At 39.3% G+C, this 12,005-nt stretch overlaps 1 protein-coding gene across 1 annotated transcript in view; it reads right to left on the minus strand.

Annotated features, from left to right (window-relative positions):
* Positions 1 to 516: 516 nt before the first annotated feature.
* Wg (wingless) overlaps positions 517 to 12,005 on the minus strand; it is an 18,806-nt gene continuing 7,317 nt past the window's right edge. The window contains 4 exon segments of the mRNA XM_021327154.3: positions 517 to 3,020; positions 3,023 to 3,305; positions 4,147 to 4,445; positions 11,799 to 12,005. The exon segment at positions 11,799 to 12,005 is cut by the window's right edge and continues 56 nt beyond it. Coding sequence (XP_021182829.2) covers positions 2,779 to 3,020; positions 3,023 to 3,305; positions 4,147 to 4,445; positions 11,799 to 12,005 — 1,031 coding nt within the window. The 3' untranslated portion in view covers positions 517 to 2,778.

Genomic DNA, 12,005 nt, shown 5'->3' on the forward strand with positions numbered 1-12,005 from the left:
GAACGTAGACAGCCCTATGTGACAGTTGCATAAATAAATGCGCGCGCATAAATTTCAAAATAAGAACATCGTTTATCGAGGAGACATCTTTGGGGATGTATTATGCTATATATCGAAATTAATGCTTTTAACATCGACTTGTTTTACTATACGAAGGAGCAAGACAGAAGATAGGTTCGACTAACGTAAAGATAGATAATAGAGGTCTAATGGAGATGTTCTTGTCTTGAAGATTTTGTAACTGTCTTGCATAATACAGTTTGTGTTGTTAAGAAACATAAGACTAGCTGAGTAATATGTTTAGGAAATCTATGGAAGATGTAGGTCTTGTTATGTTTATGTTTTATGAGAAATTAAGTATTCAGAATGAATTTGAAAGAAACGGAATATCAGTAATCGTGTTATGATTCCTTTAATTTTTATCATGTGATTTGTGAGATGAAAAAGGTAATGAGAGTCTTAACGTAGAAAAAATGAAACAATTACGGTTAAGTTTTTTGATCAATTTAATATTTTTAGTAACAACTAATCAATATTTTAATTATAAATAGATACTGCTAATGTACAACCAATATTATAATAAATTGTGTCAACCCCAAAAGCGGTTACTGGACGAAATATATTTCAAAAGGTACATTTATTATACAATAATAAGATTTGAGATTCAGATAATGTTCAGCTGATTTCAATTGTATTTTTACCTAATATTAACAATTTAAAATGCTACATTCACATAAATAACTTAAAATAATCAATAAGGACAATATTTACATGCGTAAAAATATTTCACAATGACAATTCAATTAGGCAGAATAATAATTTTGATAAAAACTGGTAAAAAAGCTGTCAGGCGTAAAAAAGTTAAAAAATGGCACCAATTCGATTTTCGTAATTCATAACACTGGTTTCGGTTTTAAATTACAGTTAAAATACTTTTTTTATCACAATAGCTATCATGCTAAAATTCAAAAACAATGGCTTTAATAAATCCAGTCATGGATATTATAACTACGAAAATTATATAAAAAAACTTCAGTCTTTTAAATCCGATGTGGTATCAGTTCTTCAGACTCTGTCATTGAATTTCGAAACATTTTTAAAAAGTTACCTATGTACAGAGATCCGATTTTTAAGCGCTTTTTAAATTTTAACAATACATTTGATAAGTACTCGAATACCTGTTTTAAATAATACCGATTGTTTTAACATCGGATTTTTCACTAAAACTAACACGTTATTTTACTTTAAAATGTTAATTAATTTTAAAGTAAAATAAAATAAATTAAAACATGTTTTTTTTAATAAATATTTTTTTATATAAAAACATACTTGACGAGTTAGTATGTTCTGTGTATTTGTTACACATAAATTAAGCTCAGTAGGATTACGCTAGCTATACAAACTTACTGGCTATAACTATGTTTATATCACATTTGAAATATCATTCAAGTTGATATAATTACTTGCATGATCAATAAAGCTTCCACATTTACTGGCAAACTATCGAATTTGGAATGTCAAAATATTTTGTCCAAAGAAAAAGGTCAAAATTTTGTCAAAAAGGGTCAATGTTAATTCAAAAATGAATTCAAAGTTAGTGAGGTTAGTCCAAAGGGTTATGAAGTTTCGAATGAACTCGCCAAGTGAATAGTTTGCGATGTAATCTGTGTATACAATAACATTAGTATAAAAGCGTTGAAACACAACGTTACTATTGTAATAGCACATGCACTTACGTACACTAAGAGTTGAAGGGACGAGCATATGTATGTATAAAATGTAACGGGTATCAGCCGAGTTTGCGTGCAACACTATCTCGCCGTATCGGACGCAACACGCATACAATATTATACGTATAATACTGATTATTTAATTCGTTTAATATTTAATTAAAATTCTCCAGAGCGTTTATCTCGTAATGTGGGACACTTTTACGATGGCGCTACTTACTGACTGATAAGGGCCCAACGCTACCTCCGCCGCTGAACACCCAAGAAGACACTTTATGCAAATGCTATTAAGCCTTAAATTCCATTAGCCGGTTTAATTATAATATGAAATTATAATTACAAGATAATTTCGCTGTTGAATCTCAAAACAGTTATGCGAGCATGCACCCAACGCGGACGTCCATAAAATAGAAAGTATTTATAAAACTCAAATGATTATTGCCGCTGTTTTAATAATTGCGAATAACTTCTTTGAAAAACTTGAGCATTAACTTTGGAACGATATTAAGAAATATCATTTAAAGTCTCGTACATTTGATTCAGTTTGCGTTCGTGTCTCCTTGGGATGCTCAGTCGAGTATGTACGATACCTACGAATAAATAAATTACACAGCTGACCGCGTAAGGAAACCAATAAGTCCAATTTAGAATAAATACAAAATGAGTTGATGATAGAAATAAATCGTCTGTAAACTGGTCTCATTAATTTCCGAACGACAGTGTCCAAAAAAATAAAGTCACTAGATCACATGTTCGCACTTAATAGTCAAATAAATTAACCGAACGAGTAGCTTACTTTAATTTTACGCCGGATCAATTATCATGTATAAAAGAAGAAATAAACAGTGATAGAGAAACTATTTACATAAGTCAACATGATATACGATTTCGACGACTTGGATAGATGAAAAGTGAAGTGATTATATACAAGGTCCGTTATCTGCCTCCGAATAAGAAAACAGGTCCACTCTCGAGTCTGAGTCACAATCACATCTGTCCGCCACTAAAGTTTCTCTCATTGATCACTTCGTCATCAGCGTCCGCGAGTCTATAAACACGTGTGCACCACTTTTTCCGTGCGACAGAGCTTGCACTTGACTTCACAGCACCAGTGGAAGGTGCAGTTACACCGCTCCACCACGAACATGGTCTCGGTCCGGTAGCCCCGGCCGCAGCACATGAGGTCGCACCCGTCCACGCCGATGCTCGTGTCGTTGCAGGCACGCCCGTGTGTGCCGGGGATGCCCAGTCTCGGGTTCTTTTCGCAGAAACCCGGCGATGACTCAAGTAAACTAAATCTTTCGCCCCCGGCGATTTGTGATCTGGATTATGTGGTCGCAGTTGGAACCTATATCGGTCCCTTCGTGGCACTCTGTGTGGTGCAGCTTCGTTCCTCTGCGTAGGAGGCTCCAGGTCAGTGTTAGGCATCATGACCCGCGACGCACCGTCGAAGCGGTCCTTCAAGGAGTCGCCCACTGAGCGGAAGCTGGGCAGCCTCATCCAGCAGGTCTTGACAGTGCACGAGCCTGACATACCGTGACACTTGCACTCCTGCCGCATCTCCGTTTGCACATGCTGCGAACAAAACAACACAATCAAAATCTTGTTCTTTAATTTATTCTTTCATGGGGAGGTCTATAACGATGTCCAAATATCTTTAAATTCCACCGATAAGCTTCGATACAGTGTGATCGATGATCTTTAAGCGTAGTCCATCGATCGCATCTCACGATCGAGCAAATTGTTACAAATCGTGAAGAGGTGGGCCGGTCGTCACCGCGCGTGGACCGATCATAAATCATACTCTAGGGACATTCATCATTCTTAGAAGGTAGATAAATGACGCGAGGATGGGAGACAGTAAATATTTTCCTATCTCGGAGCGCAGGCGCTTCGTAGAACGTCGATGACGGTATTTATTCATTGACATGTAGATGGCCGCGTATGTTATACAGCCTAGTGTCCAAATATGTGTTAAACAATCGATGGAATGCTGTGAATATTCATCAGGTGGACACCCAGTGCGTTTGTCGTGACAGGAATTAAGCGCTTCGGTTAATGACTCGTCTGGGTGGCTCGGGGCGCCCGACGTCCCATTTTGATGAATTTTGGGAAGGAGCGGACAGTGGATATGCAAATGTGGGTGTGCGGTGGGAGGGAGATGTGCGAGCGCAACGAATGAGTGCCTGTTGCGCAGTCGTCGCGCGCTGGGCCGCGCCGCCCGACGCATAATTAATATTACACAAGGCGACATGTCAAGTGGCGGACGATCGATCGTCATCCATAATGGTAATGTAAACACGCGCGATGACAATGGCCGTCATTGGCGCTAACTGATTGTTTTATGGATGTTTATAAGGTGCTACTGTCGAGTGGTGATTGGATAAGCGTGTTGACAGGAGTGTTCGACACTTACCGCTCGACCGGCCTCGTTGTTGTGTAGGTTCATTTTTTCTCTGAGGGTTTTGCCTCTCTCGCCGGTGTCGACGAATTCCCGGCTGAATCGGAAGCCGAAGCCGATGTTGTCGCTGCAGCCGCCCCACTTCCAGACGCGCACGTTGGCGGCGGCGGCGGCGCGGGTGCGGTGCGGCACGCGGTCGATGTGCGAATAGTCGCACGAGCACGATTCTATGGAGCCCTCTGCGCATGCGCGCGCCACCGCGTGCGTCACTCCCGCGCTCGTGATGGCGTAGATGAACGCTGTTTCGCGGCAACCTGGTGACAATAGAAATGTTGTTTCATTAATTTATGCTAATTTATAATGAAAGAAAAGTGGTTCTACAACCTACTTAAATACGTCTGAGACTGGAATGGCTCTAATAGATTTGGAACGCAACAAATCAGGTGGCATAAAGGCTATCTTGATAATCGTTTAGATAAAACTTCGTTGATTAAAAATATCGATCTATTACGTTATTAAGTTAGGCAGTTACACATATTTCACTTTGGCATGTTTGGTATTCGAATAATTAATTCATCCCAACTGCAGAGGGGTCCATATTTTAATCAAATTTTATTATTGCTCCGAGTAAAGGGATAAAAAATCTCGACGTTTTAAATATTTTAGGTATTATAATTTAAACACGCAAAACATTTGGGCTCATCAAGCAACTGCAGTTCGAGGGATTGAATTGGCTTCGCTCTTTTAATCGTATTATTTTATTGACATTTTAATTTGTTGACAGTATTAAAATCCTTTCTGAGAGCAATGGGCACATTAGGTTTTTAATTTCCTTCGTAAAATTCTATCTGAAGGCTTAAACTGTCTGCTCGATTTTATTCTTCAATATATTTATGTGCGTGGGTCTACACTTTTGAAATCTTAATGAAAGAATCCTAAACGGCCAAGAGCAGTAATCAAAGTAAACTGAATATTCCTTAATCACTGTGTTTGGAGTTATCGAGCAAGGTTATAATCGTTTAAAAGCAACAAGATCATTAAGTTTATATTCACACAATAAAGACTTGAGCAATGATTGCATCGCGTTCATTCATCCCGTACAGACGAATACATAAATCGATGCTCGCATCCCGTATCGAATACTATAAATAATTAATGGCCCGGCATTAGAATCAAATACTCATAAAATACAATTAAAAGAGAGAGTATATCTCCGAGATTGAAAATAAAAGAATTGCCTCTTACCTACCCGAGAGATTATAAATTTGATCATTACAAGTGGTACGGCGCGCGCATCGAATTCTCTCTCTTAATATCGATTTAATAGCCCTTGTACTTTAACGATTAATACCATACCGAGCCTTTGTCTACGCGAGCTGGCCTTCACAATGAGACGATATTATTAACCGACGGGACCTCTCTGACGTAACCTGCTCACCGTACGACATCATTAAAATATTCGATTATAATTTTTAATGAATCATAACACCCAGAACATGATTTTGAGGGATTCTATCTCGAACGAGTCGGGACCTTATCTCGTAGACATTGTAATTTAACGGCATAATGCGCATTAATACGGGTATTGTGGGGCGCTCATTAAACTCTCTCGCCCCGGACCATCCGACGTTATGAGGGAATTCCTCAAAAGCTATTAAGGGCCGATCTCGATCGCTAAATACCGGAATGAAAATAAAACTGACAATTAACGCCGTTCTAACACAAGTGTAATCGCGTGTCACCTGGCCGGCTAATGCCATTCATTTAGTAATATAGTGAGGCTCGCGCTCCTTTGGTGGGCTTCCGGCCACCGACGCACCACTATAAAATCCCTTCGGAAAAAACACAGCGACCCCGTATGGATGTAAAAATAATAAGGAACGCGTATTTGTTGTTATTTATAATAATAATATGTGGAACGGGCCCGGAGCAGCCCGCGCCAGCTTTATTAAGGACTCAATAAGCAAATGAAATCATTTTTTTATTGAGTTGTCATCGTGCACCGATATAAATTACGGTGCGCACACACTGCCGCGGACCGCTCTCGGATTCGCTTTTTGTGCTTCCCTTTGGGATGTTATACAAAAGTATTTTATTCAGCAATTACTTGAGACGTTCGACCGGGAATTTTAATGTCAATTTCGCCATCATTCAATGCTCGGACGAAATTAATTCAAGGTAGGGATACGTACATACGAGCGGTCGCGGACTCATGCATTTATCTTCTGTAATGACTTGGAAACGTTCGGTCGCATTAACTATAACGTATAGGTGAGGCCAATTAAATATGGCACACGTAAATAACGCTTGTGAAATTATAGCTTTTGGCTAATCGGGTTTAACATTGAGGTGTAATGTGCGATGGGCTTTAGGGAGTTTCACAAGATGTGGTTTGTGTTTTATGTTCGGTTTATGAAGGTGAAGCTTCACGGATATCAGTTTGAGTGCGTCCGAGTGAGCGAAGTCGGAGGTCGTGCGGCGGGGTGCCGCCAGGTGCTCGCCCCACGTGCGCCGACCACGTCTTCATAACCCGTAGATAAATGTCGCCACATCTGGCCACCGCAGATGTGAATCACTGCCCGCTGTGATTTTAACATCGCTACTTTTACTTTATCTCAAACATGATCTAACGGTACGCGGCTACCCGACCAATTAGATGTATAAACGACAACTGGAAATAATTTTTAATTGGTCTGTGAGAATTTTAAGGCTCGTCTATCGATATCGATGATTCACGGACGTGCCGCGACCTGTTTGACATTGTTCGGTAGTGATTCTTTGTTCTGCATTAAACATGAATACTAAGGTACCCGTTTATAACTAGAAATTAATTGTAGTAATATTTTATCTCGGTGGATGCGACGAGCAACAAAGCCGATTGTCGCGTTTTGCGAATAAATCGCGACGTAGAAAAATTATGACAGATGTAAAAAGGCTCCGTCCGCGTGAGCGCATTAGTCACGGCATTAAATATAATGTAAATGGCCGACACGAGCCTAATTAAACGCCGAACAACAGTGATCCGACACCGGCGCTGTACAGCCTCTAATACAAATAGCCATTCGTTACCTGCTCGATAGGCCTACGCAGTTAAATATTCATAATTAAGGTGCGCTATTATTTTATTGAGGCAATTTCGCCCCATCAAATTGCAGTCAAATAAGAACAAACATGAGTAATGTGGATCTATAAAAGTAAATTATTATTATAACTGATAATAAAGTGCTGTCCGTGGATTATCTGTGCAGATAATAAATGGTCCCGTGGTGGGTTTACAGCGCGAGCAGCGAACGATAATTCCGTCCCGACGGATTGGCAGTTAAGGCGAGGCGTTGAGAATTTATAAAAGTCAAAAACTCGTAAATCCGAGCGCGCGTCCGCCGCATCGCACTGTTAAAATAAAACTTAATCACTGTTGACATTTGACGAACACCTGGCCCCGCGGTCACTACCATTAAATAATTCAAAATTAATGTACTAATTAAATATGTTCCTGTTTGCATTGAGTCATCACGCCGTGGTGTTTCCATAAGATTAATTTGAAAGATTGACTTATGGAGGTTTCGCGCGTCGCGCCTCTCGTGCCTTATTTATGACGACTTGCATTATTCAAATTTGATGAGACGTAATTACTCAAAACATCCATAAATCACTGGGTTTATAATACGGTGTTTGGCCGGTTTAGAAATCGTTCCGGCTCACATCGCTTTATCCGACTGCGATGAAGTCATTGACGTCTGTGTGTACCGAAACATGGCTTTTACGAGTATGTAATGACATTTATCTATCCGCTGAAAGACGCATCTTGGAGATTATAAAAGACGGGATTCTTCCCTTAATGAAATAAGAAAGGAATTCGATGCGTACTGGGAGAGGAATAGAAGCAAAGAAGGCAATTTCACCGTAAAGGACTTGGAAGATGGGGCAATAAAAAGCAATAATTCATTTTCGTTATGCCATGTATGGGTGATAATTTCACATTGAGTCCGAGCCCCGAGTCTCCGGTGCGACAATTCAAAATTACGTCGGTCGTATATCACTCATTGTGAGTGGCACAAAGCGCTGCCAGCTACCACTAGCTACCAACAGCCCAGCGCCGCGACACCCATTCACACAATGGACAAAGACATTTGTTTTCAAACTCCAGAAAAGCACCAAAAATAATTTCGTTTTAAGTGAGCTGTCCATAAACAATAAAGGGCGATCGGAGCTTCGGCAACTGGGAACCCGTCGATAAATATGATGACGGCCGCCCCGTCCGTGGCCGTCGACATCGGCCTTAATCGTCTCATTTCAGTTTCACAAAACGCGCGTTATCTCGAAAACAATTCAAACGCCACAAAACCTAAAACGCTTATCTAATTGAGCATTAAATATTTCGTCGAGGGCATTTTATATCGGCTTTATTTTCGGTGTCGATCGTTTTATACGTTTTATCCACCCACGACGTCGGAATCTCGGGTGCGCGTACGATACACACCAAAACAGGAAATATTTGAAAAAAGGTTGGGTTTTATTGGCCGAGTTACCTGCCATTAGGAGCTGCGTTAGGTGTAAACGTGGCTTCCGTGGGGCTTGTACGAGTGCAGTGGAATCGCTAAACTACACAGCAGGGGGCTCGCCGCGGGAACTCGGACCATATATTTTCTATTCTCGGCTCGACAATGACGCGACGAATAAAGGCCTTACTATTGTGCCGTTGTCATCATTTGTGTTAATACGATCCTTGAGGTTTACACCACAATGAGATGAAGTTGTCGCGTCCGAGTGTCAATGGTGTGACAACGTGTAAATTAGTAATTATAGGTGTCGCGTCCGGGGGGGCTTTGTGTGCCTCGCTTGTAATCATGGACAGCCTGCACAGCTATAAGTTGGGGATTGATGAGTTTCGGGGACCACATTTGCGAGTTTACGTTTTTTGTTTATTGAGTAGCGTTGTGACGGGCTCCCGCGGGGTCGACTCCGTTTTTATGTATCTTAAATGGACGTAATTGCAATGTATTAAATTTTTTCATCTTGTGTATTGCGTGGAGCGGTAATACCGAGCCCGCCCTGCATGCCCTTAATAAAGTAATACGCTCTAAATGCACACGCATATAACATAAATTTTGTAATCGCCTTGCTCTTTTTATCATGTGAAATGATTACGATGGTGGTCCGCTGGCCGTGCTATATCTGGCTTTTAATTTAGAAAAATGGTACTTTGCTTTTATAGTTTGTATGCGAGCATACAATATCAATATTTATTTTTTGCTCTAGGCGTTTAGTTTTATGGCCGTCGATGGTAAATACTTTACTGTGTGCGTAAGAACTATATATCATGTGGATGCGAGCACTAGAATTATATGATTTAATGTTTTAAATTAATATGACTGGCTTTGTGTCTAGCTGAATTATTAACGGTTATTCATAGCTGTATAAGCTGACTTGTAAGTGATGTCTGTTCGTGAGTTTTATTAGTGGAACTTTCAATGACTTTCTAGTGTGGGAGTGTTGACATTTACATTCCTAAATCGCCAACGAAATGATGAATAACTTTAATTGGTTTTTAAATATAAATAGTTTAATATATTTGGTCCCTCGTATTTGGTATCGCCCGAGGCAACACGCGACCCGGGCTAACTTATTCTTTACGATGAACATTAGTGTTGTGTAAACATATACCTAATTGCGATTTGTTACCAATTTTGTTTTTCATGAATATTTTATAAGCTTAATGGTTTATGACATCTGGTTTTATAATGAGAAAACGCCATTTGAATCAACAATAGTATTCTTGTTTGCGCTTTGTTCCGTTTAACGTTTTATTGATTGTTTTATTTTAGAAATTCTTAATTTATACCGTGGATTCTTAATTTATAGAGTTTTACCGTGGAAACCTTTTAGCCAAGTGAAATATATATCTGTATCGTAATTAGAGCAGTTGCTTCAAAGCTTATTTTGATTTGACAAAATATTGAACAACTTTCTCAAAAACTAAAAAGTACCTTTTTATCAAAACTAAAACAACTTTAACTTGGGAATAAGAAATAGAGACATTTACAGAAACGGCTTGTTCTATTCATTAACGCATTTGAGACGCAGGTCAATGACCCGAGCAGGCAGACGTATGGCCGATATCTTACTGTGCCGATTCCCAAATGAGAACGAATTAGCTGGAGATACTCCAGCCCATGCTCTTAATTTTAAAGATAACCTACTAATGCTTACCTCGAACTCCGACCCACCAAAAGCTTTTTCCAATAAATCATTTTATTCATAGAATTAATTCCAAAACTCATTTTTTATTCTTCAAAATATTTGGCTCGTATTAGCACGAAGTTTTGTTGCAAAAAGTTTTTAAGTAAACGCCAAAAAAAATGCAAACGACAAAATCGAATAAAAAAACTGCGTTTTTTTTCTATTATAGCGAATAATTCTTGTTTGTGCCGAACAGATGTTCGCAGGCTCATAATAAGGCGTATCGCGTACAAAGCATCGAAATCGGACACCGGAGATAGGGCAGCCCCGATCTGACAACAAAATAACCTTTTACCGTCTCAAAACTTGCTTGCCAAACAATTCACGACCTTAACAACCCACAAATAAAGACCCAGTAGCATTTAAACAACAGCAAAACCAAATAAAGCAATGCGTTTTAAAACATTTTAATTTCGAAGTGTACCTTTATAAATGTAGGTTATTATTTTAAATTGAAAAACTAAGTCTTTACACTGTTAAATAAAATACTTAATGCGATGCATAAAGTAAAGCTTCTAAAAGGGATTATGTACTGCAGTAATATCCCTAACCTATTGAATTCAGTTGTGTAACCAGTATTGTGAGGCTAATGGGTATCTATTTGCTGATTTATATCTATTGATAATAATCTACATCCATTCAAATCAACTAAATGGATTCGACGCTCGCGCAATTGTGGCCCGGTGTTTATGGGATATAAAAACATCGTTTTTTTCTCTTCTCAATACACTATAGGAGAATCGATGCGGAATTAGAATCGGATTATGATCTCATTCATAAGAACTAAAATTATATTTCAAATTATCGTAAAAATATTAAAACACGTTCACAAAACGGAATTGAAAAAAGTAAAAAACATGAGAGTTATCGACAAACGGGAACTGAAACGTCACTCGACCTCATGTAATTGATCCGGGATGTTTTATCTTGATGAGTCCTTTATATGTGCCCCCGACTTGCTACCCTCCCGTTGAATACAGATAAAATCTTTTAAAAGGGTTGCCAACTAAAGATATCACTTAATTTGTAGCCTCTCTTTGTAACTGGAATTGGGGATTTATACAAAACATCTTTTTGTCCAACGTTGCTCTTTGCAGGGTTAAAACGTAAAAAGTGTATGCGATCCGAGATTTTCGATTGAGTTTTTTAAAGATTAGCCTTTTAAACGTCTCAATGGTCTGTAATCTGTTTCCTTAGTATTTTAGAAGGGTATTTAGGACTTATCTTCTTAAGTTCTTTTTAATGTTTTGTTCGTTTTGTTTCGCGATATCAAAATTGAGACAAATGAATGACGCGTGTACCCTAAACCGTTTTTGCGTTTATTGTTCAGTTTTTGTTCTTGAAGGGGACAATAAAATCGTGATTCGAGTATTAACTCGTCAACCTTTGTCAGTTGTTTGGATTTAATTAATCTAATAACAGCTTACCTCTGTCGACGATTTTGCCAAACAAGTTTTTCCCTCTGAGGAAGTTTCTTGTTGAGCAGTTCCATCTTCTGTACTTGAACTGGTGCTGGCACTCGGCGACAGCCATGCTGGCGCCCTTGGCCACTGCTGACAGTACTCCAGGGTTCTCTCTGGCAAGTCTTCTCTGTTTTCGCCTGAGGGTGGCGTGGACGGCAGGGTCCATGTATA

Source organism: Helicoverpa armigera, chromosome 6, assembly GCF_030705265.1.
Source record: "Helicoverpa armigera isolate CAAS_96S chromosome 6, ASM3070526v1, whole genome shotgun sequence".
Taxonomy (NCBI): Eukaryota; Metazoa; Arthropoda; class Insecta; order Lepidoptera; family Noctuidae; genus Helicoverpa; species Helicoverpa armigera.